At 33.1% G+C, this 18,176-nt stretch overlaps 1 protein-coding gene across 1 annotated transcript; it reads right to left on the bottom strand.

Annotated features, from left to right (window-relative positions):
• Positions 1-4,895: 4,895 nt before the first annotated feature.
• Positions 4,896-13,127, bottom strand: LOC112036449 (AT-hook motif nuclear-localized protein 5). Its single transcript, XM_024069242.2, has 6 exons — positions 12,847-13,127; positions 11,893-12,717; positions 11,107-11,174; positions 10,169-10,300; positions 6,056-6,214; positions 4,896-5,383 (listed from the first exon to the last, which is right to left on the bottom strand). The coding sequence occupies exons 2-6, from the start codon at positions 12,329-12,331 to the stop codon at positions 5,147-5,149; spliced, it is 1,035 nt and encodes a 344-aa protein (XP_023925010.2). The 5' UTR covers positions 12,332-12,717; positions 12,847-13,127; the 3' UTR covers positions 4,896-5,146.
• Between the last annotated feature and the right edge of the window lie 5,049 nt (positions 13,128-18,176).

The following is an 18,176-nucleotide window of genomic DNA, read 5'->3' as shown; positions in this document are numbered from 1 at the left end:
TGTCACTTTCATGGCTAGACGCTGAAAAGTTAATGAGATTTGAATGACAAGAATGTAGAAAATGGGAAAGGGAAAAGGTGAATTTGAGAATATTAATTTATAGGCAAACTTCTTAAAACTAAATTGACCGTTGGTGAAAATTTAGGAGTGAAGGTGTTTCAATAAACTAATGTAACATCACAGTAGGAGAACAGAAGAAGTTTGCTTTTCATATGATATAAAAGTTGGAACTTGAATTGTTAGACCTAAACAAAATCATATCTTTTCATAGCATGAGAGGTTAAACAAGAGTCTATGACTTAATATGCTCTTTTGAGTTGCAAGCCATCTCAAGAGGGAATTTATCAGACATGTTATGTCCCCTGTTAATTTTTATAGAAATTTACCATAAACAATTCACTTTTTTTTTCCCTAACTTAATTAAAACCCATTGCAGGCTCATTCCATTAGAATTATCATGTCTTCCAAGCTCAACTAGGTTGTATTGTCTAAAATGCGAATTTTCAAATTAGTTTCCATTAAACCACCAATTGAGGAATGATAATTTGAACTATGAACATTTCCTCAAGAGATGACAGTTGAACTACAAGTCTTTTATCAAATCTTCTCTAAAAAGTTTAAATCCAATTCTTACTCTAGCAAACTTATTGAAAATTCCTTCATTATACTAATAATTATGATTTTGAAACCATTCAATATGAAAATATAATGATTTTGAAAAATTATTTCTCAAAAAATCAAGGCCAAATTGAATTAAATGATTTGGTGTGAGATCAATTTCCCATATGTCAAAATATTCTTGGGAAGTTCCATCTCGATGATGACTTAGCTACAACTATCATTGACAAACACTACAACGAAGTCAAAATGACATATTCAACACTTGAAAACGTAAGCACATTGGAAACAAAGTGAAGACAGTGGCTTTTGCAGCAACAATTTACTTAATGGCGGAAATGAACGACAATTCTTCTTGTAAATCAAAGAAATTAACAAATAATCCAAATCTTATGATGGTGTCCAAATTGTAATTTTAGGGTTATATGTTGTGGCAGGTACTACTATTTACTATGTATAAATAAATTTTCAAAATTTTGGGTAATGAAGTTCAATATAATTAGGCCTAGTTTGGCCTTGCTAAAAGAGGTTATTTCCCGATAACTCCCTAGTATGGTTTTCTAGTACTTCACGTTGGAGACTATATGCATTTCACCCTTCATCATATTCAAATAATGGATATTATTGCTATAAAATAAAAAAGGATATTATTTTTCTAACTTTTCTTAAAAAGTTTTATTTTTTATTTTTTAAATCAATCAAATAACAAGAGATTTATTAGTGACTTTCTTTGATTATTATTATTACTAGTCGCAAACCCGCACGTTGCACGTGATTATTTTTTATGGTGATCTCATTATTATTATTATTATTTTGTAATTTGAACTAATTTAATGAAAAGTAATGTATTTCATAATCATATTTATCACAAAATAATTTTTTATTATTGTAGAATTGTTTTATTTAAAATTTGAAACCTTAATTCTACTATAGTTGGTTGACTAATTTTTACATCTCTAAGTCAATTAAACACGTTTTGCATACTACAGATAAACCTTCTTTTCCATAATGGTTGAAATAATGTGCGTAATATTTTTTTTTCTATGGAAGTTAAAAAGAATAAAATTCACCTTGTCTTCATGTTTTCTAAAATCTAAATTTGGAGATTCTCTTTCAATAATTGTGAAAGTTCCAAGCAATAATTCAGAAGGTAATACATGTTACATGTTCATGCTTCGATTGTGTAATTGTATGATTGATTTGGGTTGTAATTTATAAGTTGAATATGGTGGTATATATCCAAAAGGGTCTAACTATGTTGTTTAGGATATTGAATACAGTGTTGTTTGTGATTTATAGAGTAGCGATGGTTGTAGTAATTAAAAATTGGTTTTTCATTGTCTTTTAAGTTAATAAAAATCTTACATATACTTTTTTTTTTCCAAAAAACATTTACATATTTTTTTAATGTAAATCTTTGCATATACCTTAATAAGTAAACCCAATACATTTCATTTTCTTAGATGCATAAAAAAAAAAAAGACATCTATTCCATAATAATAGTGGCTAATTAGTTTTTTCATGTTTTCATTTATAACATTTCTTACTATTATCATATTTTACTGGCGGTTGATTTTCATAATAGAGGCATTAAATGAGAGTTAAATTCTTAGAACCTTTCATTAGATTTTAAAAGCCATGGTGTGTGAAGAATATAAGCATTTAAGGACTTTTTTATATTTTATTATTTATAAATAATGTCAAATGAAATGTCAAAAAAAAAAAAAAGATTTTGAAAATTTTCATCTTTATTTCTTATATATTTCTATTATTACTGAATAACGTTTTCCATTTAGTTTTGATCATAAATATGATTTTCTAAATTAGAGTTTGATTAGTATCAGGTTTAAATTTTGTATGATTTTATTTAATTGTTGATTATATGATTTAATTAAGTGAATTTAACGATTTATTTATTTGCATTGTAAAGTTTATAATAACATTCTTAAGGTCATCTTTAATTAATTTTTTACTCCTTTAGCCATCGGTCTCTTTGTTTTCCAATTAATGGTTACTAATTAATTTATTTAATTAACATTTGATTTCTTTTACTAATATCTTTCTCTCCCTCTTTGTTAACATCCTATTGTTTTCCCAAATTTGATGATAATTCTAATGTACTAAATATGCATATTGTAACGTTTATTTTTATTTTTATTTTATTCCATTTTGTTGTCATGAAGTTAGTACATCCATAACTATTAGTTTATTATTTTATAATATGTTTGATTTGATATTATTATTATTATTATTATAAATTTAGTGTTTCTAAAATAGCATGTGTTTTGTATTATCTTTTTCTATTAATACACTGTAAAGTTTTATGGGAATACTTTATAAGAAAATTGTTTATTCCTTTTTTTTTTTTTTTTTACATTTCATTTAACATTATTTATAAATAATAAAATTTAAAAAAAAAAAGTCCTTAAATGCTTATATTCTTCACACGCCATGACTTATAAAATCTAATGAAAGGTTCTAAGAATTTAACTCTCATTTAATGCCTCTATTATGAAAATCAACAGCCAGTAAAATATGATAATAGTAAGAAACGTTATAAATGAGAACATGAAAAAACTAATTAACCACCATTATTATGGAATAGATGTCTTTTTTTATGCATCTAATAAAATGAAATGTATAGAGTTTACTTATTAAGGTATATGTAAAGATTCACGTTAAAAAAATATGTAAAGGTTTTTTTTAAAAAAAGAAAAAGTATATGTAAGGTTTTTATTAACTTAAAAGACAATGAAAAACCAATTTTTAATTACTACAACCGTTGCTACTCTATAAATCACACACAACACTATATTCAATATCCTAAACAACATAGTTAGGCCCGTTTAGATATACACCACCATATTCAACTTATAAATTACAACCCAAATAAATTATACAATTACACAATTAAAACATGAACATGTAACATGTATTACCTTCTGAATTATTGCTTGGAATTTTCACAATTATTGAAAGAGAATTTCCAAATTTAATTTTTAGAAAACATCAAGACAAAGTGAATTTTATTCTTTTTAACTTCCATAGAAAAAAAATATTACGCACATAATTTCAACCCTTATAGAAAAGAAGGTTTACATGTAGCATGCAAAACGTGTTTAATTGACTTAGAGATGTAAAAATTAGTCAACCAACTATGGTAGAATTAAGGTTTCAAATTTTAAATAAAACAATTCTACAATAATAAAAAATTATTTTGTGATAAATATGATTATGAAATGCATTACTTTTCATTAAATTAGTTCAAATTACAAAATAATAATAATAATGAGATCACCATAAAAAATAATCACGCGCAACGCGCGGGTCTGCGACTAGTTTACTTAATGGCGGAAACGAACGGCAATTCTTCTTGTAAATCAAAGAAATTAACAAATTATCCAAATCTTATGATGGTGTCCAAATTGTAATTTTAGGGTTATATGTTGTGGAAGGTATTACTATTTACTATGTATAAATAAATTTTCAAAATTTTGGGTAATGAAGTTCAATATAATTAGGCCTAATTTGGCCTTGCTAAAAGAGGTTATTTCCCGATAACTCCTTAGTATGGTTTTCTAGTACTTCACGATGGAGACTATATGCATTTCACCCTTCATCATATTCAAATAATGGATATTATTGCTATAAAAATAAAAAAGGATATTATTTTTCTAACTTTTCTTAAAAAGTTTTATTTTTTATTTTTTGAATCAATCAAATAACAAGAGATTTATTTGTGACTTTCTTTGATTATTATTATTATTATTATTATTAAACACCAGTGCTAACCCTCTATTACAAAGAAAAGTAAATAATAATAAAAATGTCAAAGGTCTTATTGTCATTTGCTTATCTATTTCAGAAAATTTTAACGAATTGGTTTTAAAATCATTTTATAAAAAAATGATAAAACAATTAATTTTGTTGACAATTTTATATATTTCTCATAAAAATAATATCAAAATTTTCCTATTATAGATTATTAACAATTGCCTTAAAGACGCTCATTAATATGACTTATCTATTATTTCATCTCACTTTTCAGTATTTGCAGTGATAATATTATCTAATACATGGAATTACTATAGAATAATATAATTAAAACTTATGATAAAATCTCTTTTAAGTACTAAAAAAGACCTTGTGTAAGAGACTAAAAGTGCATTTTGTGTGTGTTTTGTAAATCCAGATGCCTAAGATTTGCCAAGTGACACTGCTTTTTCCTCACTGAATTTAATCATAGACAACTAGGCATTCTAGGTTTTCCCCACGCATAAACCTAACACTTCAAATTATTAACTTTTAAGTAAGATCGTTTTGTGAGAATCTTGAAAGGATGGCTTTGTTACAGAACATGAGAATCTTGAAATGATGGCTTTGTTACAGAACATGTTAGCACAAACCCGTCACCCGTCATTGGGCAAACAAGCTGGAGTTGTAAAAGTTACAATTCTCTCAGAATCATCAAGTTCATATACAACAACACATATATACAAAATTGTAATGTGTCTGTTGCAGCAAACTTTCATCCACGCGTCAAGTCAATACCGGTGTGGGGGTTGTTTCTCAATTCAGCTTGCCGTGAACCATGCCAAACGCTTATCCCTGAGGGATTGTAATTTTGAGAAGACGGTGCACTAGTTGGTGTAGCTAACTTATCACTACGCTGAGCCTCAGAACCCTCGTTACCTATGGCACCAGCCAAGGCCAATTGTTTGGGCTTGGTTTTAGAACCGCCATATACAAAACTGCACACTACCACCTGCAGTGAGCAACATATTGATAATGTATTAGGCTCCCAAAACACAACAATGTATTCCCAACCACCCCCAAACCACTGGCACTAGTAAATATTCAACCGCCCCACATGTATACACAATCAGCTATAAACATAACAAAAACTTATCGAAGTAAAACCATACCATATTACCAAACACACATGTTAAATGAAACCCCTCCCCTCCCCTCCCCCAGTCCCTGCCCCCAAAAAAAAATAAATAAATAAATAAATAAAACCTTTTCATCTCCAGAGCATACATTCCATGCCACATCCACATGAACATCTATTCCCACACAAGCAGCATGCAAGCATTATGACATTCCAATCAGGCCTAGTATNAACAATGTATTCCCAACCACCCCCCAATCCACTGGCACTAGTAAATATTCAACCGCCCCACATGTATACACAATATCAGTAAAAACATACCAATAAAACCACCTATTAAACACCCCCTCCCCTCCCCCAGTCCCTGCCCCCAAAAAAAAATAAATAAATAATAAATAAAACCTTTTCATCTCCAGAGCATACATTCCATGCCACATCCACATGAACATCTATTCCCACACAAGCAGCATGCAAGCATTATGACATTCCAATCAGGCCTAGTATTCTAGGAAGGTATGACAAAATTCAGGGCAATCCAGGAAATACCTGAACTGGGCTAGATGCAATAAGCATTGCAATACCACCACCAATAACATGACCATCAGCACTTGAAAGGGAAGCACTTATGCCACCAGTACGATTACGTGGGCCACCATCTTCAGCAACCAAGTAGGAACCAGACAAGCATAATATCTGGAAACGGCCCTATAAAAACAAACAAAAAAAAAATTATAAATTGTTTGAAAAGAAAAAGATATATACCAGAATATATGATACACAAGAAATGGCCAAAAGCTTATCTAACTGCAAAAACTAACTGTGCAGAGTAGATGGGGGGAAGATTTAAAAAATAGTAAAACAATGCATAACATCATACACCATTTTATTTTATTGTATTTTTTGATAAGCAATAAAGATTTATTGATATCAAAAAAGAGACACCCAAATAAAAAGGAGTATACAAGTTGGCTGTTATTGCATAGTCCTGGACTATGCAATAATTTTCCGTATACAAGGGTGTATAGATCAAATACAAAATTATCTATCAAAAAAAAAATTACATAAATCAAGTAAATCCAAAATTGAAGAGAAGGGTTGGTTTCTCCACACTGCCGATCAGGCATAAAACGCTCATTATCTTCAAAGCACCTACTATTTCTTTCTTTTCTTTCCTTCCAAACACACCACATCATACACCATTTTATTTCTGTTCAGTAGCATCATTGTTCACCATTTCAGCATTGACAGAGGACACATGTGCGCTGAGGGCGGGATGATGTACATGAAACTTCTCTATACTCATCTCTAAAGCCAATGCTGCACAGCTTAAATCCACAAAGAAGCTCAATGCATCACATTGCCTCAACCATACTCTAAAAATGGCCTCATTAAGCTGAAATTTGATAGCTCAAGACAAGTTTAGGCTAGTATAGGCCCCACAAAGTCCTATGTTAAGCTCAAGTTGAATGTTAAACAAACCTTAATAGGCACAATTATGTACATTTGGTTAAACTGTGTTTTGAAGTTGAAAAACCCTTAGTGTCACTTTCAACAGAACCAGCCACCATCAATCCCCACAATAATCCCTTCTTTTTCTTTTTCTTTTTGTATAGTTACGAGGAGGGGGTATTTGAAACCAGGATGTCATGGAAACACCAAGAGGTGCTAACTAATTGAACTACAAGGCTTTTGACCACAACAATCACTAACTTAACTCAAGTCCATTACAATTCTCAATTCACTACAACACCACCATTGTGAAATTTTTTTCTTTTCTTGTCAAGTGCTCACCAATCATTGCCTTTGTAAACATGTCACTATCACCTTTGTTTCTGAGGTTCACTACTCTCATCAAAAGCAGCAATCAAAAGCAACTAAATCTATCTATTACTAACTAATCCCACTAATTATCACAAATTAGGATAACTCAAGTTGCATTTGGATAGTTTATTTTTTGTCAACTTATTTTATTATTTAGCTTATTTTTGCTACTATTCATGAGTTCCATTGCACTTTTTGGTACTACTTATGGGTCCCACTATATTATTTCAGCTAACTTTTACCTTTATTTACAGTACTTTCAGTAAAAAGTTTTCAACTTTAGCAAAATAAACGGATCCCAGACAAACCCTTAATACTGCTAGAATGAAATTGTTTAATTTGAACCCATCAATATCGCATACCAACCACAGTTATACACTAGCCTCCCTTGAGGGTTGGAGAAATGTAAGAAACCCCCTCATATTTCCAAAAGTTGACACTTACCCCCCTCTAGTTATTATTTAAATTTTTTTTTAATCTTATAATCAATTTGGTTATTAAACATTATTTTGAGGTTATGCTGGATGGGAATTTTATTTTAAAAATATGTATTTTGACTTAATTTGCAATGGACATTAATGGTCATAACGGGTTAATTATTATTTGAATCAAAACCTCAAGGGGTGGAGTGTCGTGTATAAAAATAAGAGTCCTCAATCCTTAAGCAAAGTTATTATAATTTACCTTAATAATAATAGTAATAATTATAAAAACAGCATCACAAACCAAACGTTTAAAGGATCTCCTCTAGTAAAAGCTTAAAAACTATTTCTTTCAATCAAGAAGTTCATCCATTTAAAGAGAAAACACCTTTCCCCAAAACCTAAAAAAGCCAAGGGGTTGTTTGGCTCACCCCCCTTAAAATGTGTTTTCAAAAAGGATAAATCTGGTATTGAAATTGATTTTTAAGACATGTTTTTGTATAGGTTTTAAATGTAAAAGATGAAAACACACACACACACACACAAATCTCCCAACCAACTCTGGAACAATATCACAAATCACCCAACAAAAAATCTCCCAAAACATCACCCCAGGAAATCACAACAGACCAATTCTGGAAAAATCCATCGCTTTGGATCATGATCATCATTGCTGTCTCTCCACAGAACACCCCTCTTGTACTATCTTCACAATCTTTGTCATCTGATGGCTCGCATTTCTTGTCATGATGTTTAGGCTGGTTTCACCTCCCTTGCCTCTTGTTGTGGGACCGCTTGCACCTCAAATCGCAGTCTCTGCTCATTGTGGGAGAGCTCTCACCAAATTAGTGGTGGTGGGAGTAGTGGTGGTGATTGGAGGAGTTGCGGTGCTTGTCATTTGTAGGCAGGGGGTTTGCTCTTTGGGGTGGAAGAGAGATTTGTGCTGTGTTGGTTGGAGTAAAGCTAGGATGGCAATGGGGGAAGAAAAAGGGAGAGGAAAATGTGGTTTTCAATTATTTGGTTCGAGTGACACAGGAAAGGAAAAAAAAAGGGTTGAATGTTTTCCACCCGAGCCCACCATTTTTTTTCATTCCAAATCAGTAAGAAAATATGAGAGAAAATGGAAATAAGAAGAAAAGTACAAAATTACCCCCACTTTTTCATCCTTTCACTTTTAATAATAAGCACATAGTTGTAATTTAATCTTTATCCTTCAACTATTCTATCCTCTCTACCAAACACACATAATGGAAAATACAAACATTTTCTATCCTCTCACTTTCTCATCCTCCTAACATTTTCCATCTCCCCCTTTTTCCATCCTCCCAACCAAGCATAGCCTTGGAGAGAAGAAAGAGTTGGAGAGGGAGAGCTAAAGAAAACAGAAAATGAAATATGAAACACCAAAAAGATGTTTTCACTTTTGGTGTTTGCACATTAATTTTAGATAAGGTTTTCAAGATGTGCTTTTTAAACAAGATTTTAATGATAATTGTTATTATTTTTTAAAGCCCAACCAAACAAGCCCTAGGACACCCATTTTAAATGATAAAAACTGTTTTTAAAATGACCCCTCCACTTTTTCATTCTTCCACTTTTAATGATATGAACATAATAATAATTTACTCTCTATCCTTCTACGTTTACATCCTCTCTACTAGAAACACATGGAAGAAAGATATTTTCTACCCTCCAACCATTTTTCTCCCTCCCAACCAAATAGAACCTAAGTAATCCTTTGTCCTCCCACCCCCCCCCCCTTTTCTCTCTCCCAAAAAAAAAAAAATCCTATTCCCTCATCTGCCAACTATTGCATCCCCTCAACCTTGGAGCTTAGAAGCACACTTAAAATCCCAACCCACAAGTAACACGCTTACAGCCTCTAACCCAAAACTCATACCATATACAAAATTTTTATCTAATTCTTAAACATAATCCTCAAAACTTAGCCTAATTTGGTTAGCTCTGACTGCACTAATGAAGCACTGAAGCCATTGTAATAGGTATAAAATGAATACACGGCCGCTCTCATATCTCATTTGTCAGTATTAATTAAAAAGAACTGTTCTGTTCAACAGTATTTATATACTAAATATATCAACTTTGAAAAGAACTATAGTATATATAATAAAGACAAATTAAGAGCAGAGAGAACAGTGCACACCTTGAAATAGTATACAAATATATAATAAATAAACCAAAATTTATATGTTGGACCCTATATGGGTTTGTATATAATGTCTTTGCACAAAGAAAAGAGAAATTTCGGCCTTCATACCACTCTCAGAATAAAAATTCAAATAATGACTTACTGAAAAGACATAACAATGGAATACTATGTGTGTGTGTGTGTGTGTGTGTGTGAGAGAGAGAGAGAGAGAGAGAGAGAGAGAGAGAGATAATTGAATGCTTCAACCTCATATGTGACACTGACACCCGTAGATGCAGGTTGCCGCAGTGTTACTGAAGAAACTGTACCAGTGCCTGACAAGACGCACAGAGCCCTTGGTCTCTGTTGTGAAAATGACAGTATTTTTGCAACAATGTCCTGCAAAGAAAAATACTCATAAAGAAAAAACGTCCTGCAAAGAAAAACATGAAACAATCACCCTAATAATTAAAGATTAAATTTAGCATGCCCTTGAGCAATAACTGTGAAGTGTTCAGTTGCCACCAAACCAGAGATCCAACAGAGGCCTTTACTAAAAGCCACTTATAGCAACATTTAACAAGACTTGGGCTGACATTGATACATGTAAAATTGTACATGTTTGCAGCAGAACAATACGTATATGCACGGATTTGCATGTAATTGTGACTTTCTTCCTAATCTATATTCTTCTGATGGATCTCATCTATAAAACTATGTGGTCCAATTTCCAGCATGTGTAACTACACCATATATATTGGATCTATTACAAACAATATTCATGTAGCTTATATGTCACAACACATAAAGGATCATACTTTATTCATCATCTTATCACTTTTTTCCTAACTATCACCTGTGTACAACAGTACAAGAAAACCTTTGGAATCTATTACCATCAATATAAGAGCTATGTGAATCACAAACCTCTACCAAGTTATAGAAGGAAACCATTTAACGGATCATAAACCATTATCTGTTTGCATCCCTGGAATCATTCAGTTTTCAAGTTTTTTCTTCCCTACATGAGGAAGCAATTTCCACTAGTATTCATATGTAATCTATCTCAACAGCTAAGACAAAGAAAACAGACAGTTATGGATGTATATAACGTCAGCTTCTTGGGCTCTCTCGGAGGAATTTGGTGAACTCAATATGTGCATCATATTTTAGATGTCTAAGTAATTTGAAAGTATGTAACATACCTCCCCAACTCCAATGGTGATAACATGTGGTGAAAAAGCCATTCCAGCTGAATTGTTCATCCATTCACCTATGAAAACAAACATAAAGTACTGAAAAAGAATCCACAGACCTCTATGTACACACCAAAATTAAAATTTCAATCAGCTATTACTAACATAATCTTCAGTTACATAAGGACTGTAAAGTATTGAAGCTAGAAAATGGCCAAGGCCTCTCCTTATTGCAATGATTTCCCTCAATTTTACAACTCCTGATCATGTCTATGAGATGTTCATTCTAATAAGGTTTCAACTGTTAATGAGGAAATCAAGGACACAGCAAATGAAAGAAGATATCCATTGAAAATTTCAGTAATCATTAAAACTGGCATGTGCTAATGAACAAGGTTGAAGATATCCATAGATCAAAATGATAAGAAAAACTACCAATGAATGGAAGTTATGACAAGAACCACAATTATTGCATGTTAGCCCAATAAAATAACTAAACGATGTTCACTGAAATAGCACAATATGCATCACCCCATAAAACCCAAAAAGTCCTCTTCTTTTTTCAAGGGAAGAAAGAAGAATTAGATAGGCACTAATTATTCCAGCAAAACTGTATCATTGGACAATTCTATGGCAATAAAAAAATAAGCATAATAATTAATCATTATCGAAGTACAATATATGAGAATCAAATTGCTTTCTACCACACTGGAATATGAGTTAAGACTATGGTCAAGATAGTGACAACATATCAAACTTAACATACACCAAAAACAAAACAAAAGCAAAATTTACCAAGATCAGCTAATTTCTGCTTCCTGCCAGTCCCAGGTGGCCGCCCTCTGGCCCGCTTTTGGGATGATGAGTTTGATCCGGGTGTAGCATTAGGAGCAGCAGACATAGGAGACAATTGAAGAGAAACTGGGCCATCAGGACCATATTTCCTGGGCCTTCCTCTCTTCTTCTTTATAGGCTCACCAGATGGAACACCAGGAGACACTCCCATGTTAATGCCATGTGTGAAATTGGGATGTGGTGGCTCTACTGAAAATGTTGGTCCAACCGAGCTGACCCTGACATTGGACTGAGCTGGAATACCCTGACTGTGCAAGGGTCTGAACCCAGGTGGTACATGTATCATCCCAGACTGTGTTCCAGACCCACTAACTGCACCTCTATGCATGTAATATGAAGCTGACCCACTAGACAATGCCATGGCTTCCCTCCCATCCATGCATTTACTGATTGATTTGTTACTCAAAAACTTAAATATTTTGGAGCCTAAAGATTTTAACTTTATACCCTTTAAACCAGGATCCCTTAACTAGACTAGAGATTCTAAAATCATCACCGAAAGTTCAACCAGAAACGGAGCTTTCAAAAAAAAAAGGGTTTTACAAGGGTTTTTCTAGGAATGGTGAAAAGCTAATCAAACACAACATAAATTTTGAATCTTTACCCCCAAAAAAAGAATGAAAAATAAATGACACAGATCCCCTTCTACCCTAAAAATCTTCAAATTAGAAACACAGGGAGAATCTAAATTAAGGGTTTTACAAGGGTTTTTCTTGAAATGGTGAAAATCTAAGAAGCCAACAAAAATTTTTTATCTTTACCCACCTAAAAAAAAAAAAAAAAAAGAAGGAAAGTGATGTTAAAAGCTGAAACAGTTCTAAACCCTGAATAAATAAAAAAAACAGAACTTTATAGCAGAAGAAATGTAGAAAAATCAGAAGCTCACAGACTTACAGAGACTGAAGGTCAACAACCTTGCAGTTCCTGGATCATGCCTCAACCACCCAAAGAAACAAAACCCTAGATTTGAAATGAAATCTAGGGTTTTGACAGGAAAATGCAGAAGGTGGAAAAAGAAAAAGAGAAAAAGACAAGAAGGGGGGAGTTGGAGGAAGGAAAAGAAAATGAATTGAAAAATATGAGCTTTTGAATTAAAAGTGGGTCTGTTTGTGTGTGAGTGTGTGTGAACTGTGCTACTATGAAGTGGTAGTAGTAGTACTAGTAAAGACTAATGACTAAAGACTAAATAAGAGTAAAGACCTTTACTTGTCAAAGCAAAAGCAAAAACAAAAACAAAAAAAGAGTAAAAACCTTTTTCTTTCTTTATTGTAATGTAGTCAGGGTGGTAGGGGGGTGTATCTCTGACTATAAGGAGGGAAGGACTAATAGTATTGGAGGGACAGTGTGGTGGCCCACCAAAAGTACCAAACTTAGATGTCTATGTCATTTTGCTATTACTTAGGACATTGAGCCTCTTCTTTTTCTCTTTGTTTTGTTTTGTTTTTTTTTTTTTTTTTTTTTTTTCCACTCTCTTTCAAACAAAGACTGTATGGTTGACTGGTGCGTGGTCTTGAGAGACGGTCAAACAGTGTTCAAAGTTCAAATTGGGGAAAAAAAATTAAAAATTAAAATAAAATAAAGAAAAAAATCAATATTTATTTTTTTAATGATTATAATGTAAAATAACTGATTTTTTTTTAGTAGGGAAATATGAAAAAAAAATTTCCTTTTTGAGAATCAAAGATAAAAAATAAAAAATAAAGGTTGAAAAGAACAAACAGCCGGAATTGTCTCCTAAAACTCACTGGTCAATACTCAATGAGTCAATAGTGGAAAACATATATACCATAGTGTGTGTTCCTACTAATGATTCTACATGTGAAAAAAAAATTATTCTGCAAAAAAATATATATATATATTCTACATGTGAAAATAGACTTGGTCTAATTCAGCAACAAAATATATATATATATATATATAGACTTGGTCTAAAAGGTCTCTAAATTATGGTACATAAATTATTAAATTTGCAAAAAAAAAAAAAGATTAAATTTAGTCACTCCTCTTTTCTTTTTCTCTTTCTTTTAAATCATCCTCTAAATTTATCGTTCTTTTGTACGATTTTTCTTCTAAATGAGATACGTGGTAGCTTCTAACTTTCCTCATATGTTGTTGGCATTTTTATCCTTTTTTTTTTTTTGTGAGAAAAATGGCAATTTTATACTTGATTGGTTGATTTCCTGAAATATTGTTTAAACTTTAAATCAGGAATGGATGGTACATTATGGGAAAAATGATTTTTTTGTAAATATTATAAGCTAAATATGATAGCGTCAAGTGGGATTGAGATCATAATAAATTTCACAACAGCTGAATTATCAAGTTATTAATTCTTATTTAATTAACTCTTAACACCATTTTATTGTCCACAATTTATTGAGAATATATCAAGAATATATTAAGCCTGACCAAGTTTTGTGTCAAAATAAGCTGACCTAGGTGCTCCAATTCATAGTACTAGCCCGGCCAACATTTGCCATTAGCTGAATGTGGACATTCATGGTCTGATTTTGGTTTGATGTAAAAGACTAAATTAATTAAGGAAGAGTTTAAATTCAAGATACAGTGCAAAACCTATAATTTACATCCTCCAATTGCAACAATTTTTCACAAATTAAGGAATACTTGCCACACACAATCATTCCTTGTTCCAGCTAATCCGTCCTTCTTTCCTTGGGTTTGAAGAATCTCCAAACCTCAACCCACCAGAGACGCTGCTGGAGTACACAACAGATTTTGGACCTCCACAGCTTTGGTATTGCAGGCTTGCAGCCACTAACCTTTTATATTCTACTCAATAGGCTGCGTTTGAATTGGGAGTAAATCATTTCCGGAAATGATTTTCGACATTTTCGCGTGTTTGGGTGTTCCGGAAAATAGAATTTTCCGGAAAATCACTTCCAAATTTTCCGTTACCCAACGGAAATCAATTTCAGCACCTATTTTCACTTCAAAGTGTTTCCGGAAAAAATTGAGAGGGAGAGAGAGAGAGAGAGAGAGAGAGAGAGAGAGAGAGAGAGAGAGAGAGAGAGAGAGAGAGGAAGGAAGAAACAGAGAGAGAGGAAGGAAGAAACGGAGCGACCCACGTCGACCCACGAAGACCCACGACCCACCGCCACTCGTCGTCGACCCACGACCCATCGATCTTCGACCCAGACCGAGACCGAGACCTCGACCCAGACCCAGACCGACGACCCATTGCCTTCGACCTTCGACCGACGAACCATCGCGTTCGACCTTCGACTTCGAACCATCGCCCTCGATCTCGTCAACCTTCGGCGCTCTTCGCACCGGCGAGTCGCACCGCGCCGCGCCGCGCCGTCGATCGTCGTCTTCCTCGATCTCTCCGTTTTTTTTTTTTTTTAAGTTTGATTGTTGTTTTTGTTTTTTTTTTTGATGAACTGATTGTTGTTGTTGTGGTTGTTGTGTTGTGGTTGTTGTGTTGTTGTTGCCGGAATTTGGTGGTGTTGTTGTTGTTGTTGTTGTTGTTGTGTTGTTGCCAGAATTTGTTGCCGGAATTTATTGTTGTTGTTGTTGTGTTTTTATTGCCGGAATTTGTTGTTGAATTGGTTGTGATGTTGAAATTTTTTGTAATAAAATTTGTTTGGATGCTGAGAAAATGTGAAAATTTTTTCGGAAAATAGCATTTTTAGAATACATCCAAACACATGAAAATATTTTCCACAACAATTTTCATAATTCAACCAAACACTTAAAAATATTTTCCTTTTCCGGAAAATAACATTTCCGGAAAATATGTATTTTCCGGAAAACATTTTACACGAAACAAACACAGCCTTAATGACTTTAATGGTGCTGGCCGTAGTAAGGAAATTGCCACTGACGGACATGAGTTATACTAATGCCTAGTTTGTTCATTTTAGAGCATTCACATCAGCTCTTTTATAAATGTGTAAAATACACATTTTGACAACTTTTACACATTTTGAACCAAAAAACACTCCACATCAGTCATTTCAAAATCGTGTAAACTTGTGTAAAATTATCAACGAGCTACAGTACCCGTGTAAATTTACATGGGCACTGTAGCTCGTGTATTTAGTTTTTTAATAGTTTTTTCTCTCTCCTCTCTAACTGACTCTCACCTCCCTCTCTCTCAGACGCTGCGCTCTCTCTTTCTCTCCTCCATCCTTTCATCCTCAGTTCTATCTCCCTCTCTTTCATCTCTCTCTCGTTCAAAGCATGCCACTGGAGTTCACAGTGTGGCGAGATCGGCATTATGGGTCACAACGTGGCGAGATCGGTGCGTGGCGTGTGGCATGGTCTCGATAGTGGCGGTGTGGGTTTGGGTCGATGATTGATGGCAGCGACATGGGGAGGTCTCGATGGTGGTTTAATCTGAGTTTATGGTGTGGGTTGGTCTTGGTTTGTGTAGGTTTGTTTGGTCTAGGTTGATTTGGGTTGTGGGTTGATCTGTGGAGGCGTGGAGGCATGGAGACGATGGCGTTTTGATTAGCGTTGATTTTTCTCTGTGTGGGTTGATTGGTGTTAGTTGATCTGATGTTGATTTTTCTTTGATTTTGGGTGGAGATCAGGGTTGATCTGATGTTGATTTTTCTTTGATTTTGGTTGATCTATGTGGGTTAATGGCTTTTGGTTTCTGATGATGGTGGTGATGGTGGCTGGGCGGTGATGATGGTGGTGATGGTGGTTGTTGATTTGATGTTGATTTTTCTTTGATTTTGGGTGGAGATTGGGGTTGATCTGATGTTGATTTTTCTTTGATTTTGGTTGATCTGTGTGGGTTAATGGCTTTTGGTTTTTTATGATGGTGTTGATGGTGGCTAGGCGGTGATGATGGTGGTGATGGTGGCTGTGGATCTGTGAGAGAGAAGGGCAGTGAGGGAGTGAATAATAAAAAATTGTAAAATAATGAATATTTTATTGAATAAATATGTAAAATAGATAAACTGATGTGAGTGTATTGTAAAAGTGGATGTGTAAAATAGAAAAAGTAGATTTTTTTCGTGTAAAATAGATAAAAAAATTTACAAGAGCTCATGTGAATGCTCTTAACTTATGCCAATGTGCTAATCTTTGTGTGGTTATTTGATTGGTTTCATGATGATTTATTTAGAAAAAAAGATTGGTTTCATGATTTGGGAAGGAGGGCATGGTAAAAGAGACGAAAGTCTTTTTTTTTTAACTGCTGTAACTTTGGTAGCTTCTCCAACGGATTTTGCGACATCTCTCTAGCTGGTTGAGTTTCGATGGTTCCTCAAATCTAAAAGGAAAGGAGGATGGGAGTTTATCACTAATTTTTTGTTAGATAGTTCATTAGTTTAAGGGTCGAGTTAACTGGTACTCTTAGATCATTTGTTAATAAACTATTTTAGAAAAAATTTTGATATATTTTTTTATGGTAAATATAAAAAGCGCAGTTATTTTTTATTTTTTCTTTTCCTATAAAAAAAGTTTTTAAAATTATTTCACCACCAATTAAACACATGAAAATATTTTTCAAATATGTAACCAAATACCATAAAATAAATTGTTTTCCATCAAAATACCGAGTTTCACAACACTATATAGTTTTTACATCAAAACAATCAGGCCCTACATGCCACATCCATCCCTAAGAGATATGGTTTCATACACCCAGTGCATCATGCTCTTTTCTCACGCAAAGTTAGACCTCATAAATAGGATTTATCGGTGGAATTCATTCTATGTGAGAGGAATGTGTAATACATCAAGTACAACAAATAATTTCAGTAATCCCAATTGATATGTGTGTGTGTGTGTGTGTGGTGTCTTTCAAAGGTTTCCTCAAACACATACTAGCATTTTATGATTTTTAGACAACTTATTTATATATGTTAAGGAAGCGTGACAAAATGATTTAATAATTTGTGAATCAACATTTTTCTATTTTAAATTTTGAAGCAATTAAAATAATTGTATCTTCTTTATTGAATAGTCTAAGATTGTTAATATAAACAAAGAGATATATTGTGTACTAACTTTCAAGAATTAATTCTATCCAATTCAATTAGAGTGGTACAATTCTTAAGAGTTTTGTTTCCTATCTTGAGAGTTCCAGTTTCTTGGTGGTTTATGAGAGATAAAGTTTGGCTATAAACTTGTTTATAACTTTAGGTATAAAAACAAAAAAAAAAAACAAAAAAACAAAAAAAAAACAACAACAACAACAAGAGAGGACATATGTCCATGTCATGTGCAATATACATGCCGTACTAAAC

This window comes from Quercus suber, unplaced genomic scaffold (assembly GCF_002906115.3).
Source record: "Quercus suber isolate HL8 unplaced genomic scaffold, Cork oak 2.0 scaffold_23, whole genome shotgun sequence".
NCBI classification, from domain to species: Eukaryota; Viridiplantae; Streptophyta; class Magnoliopsida; order Fagales; family Fagaceae; genus Quercus; species Quercus suber.
Note: the sequence above shows the minus strand (reverse complement) of the source record. Positions and strands in the feature narration are given on the sequence as shown.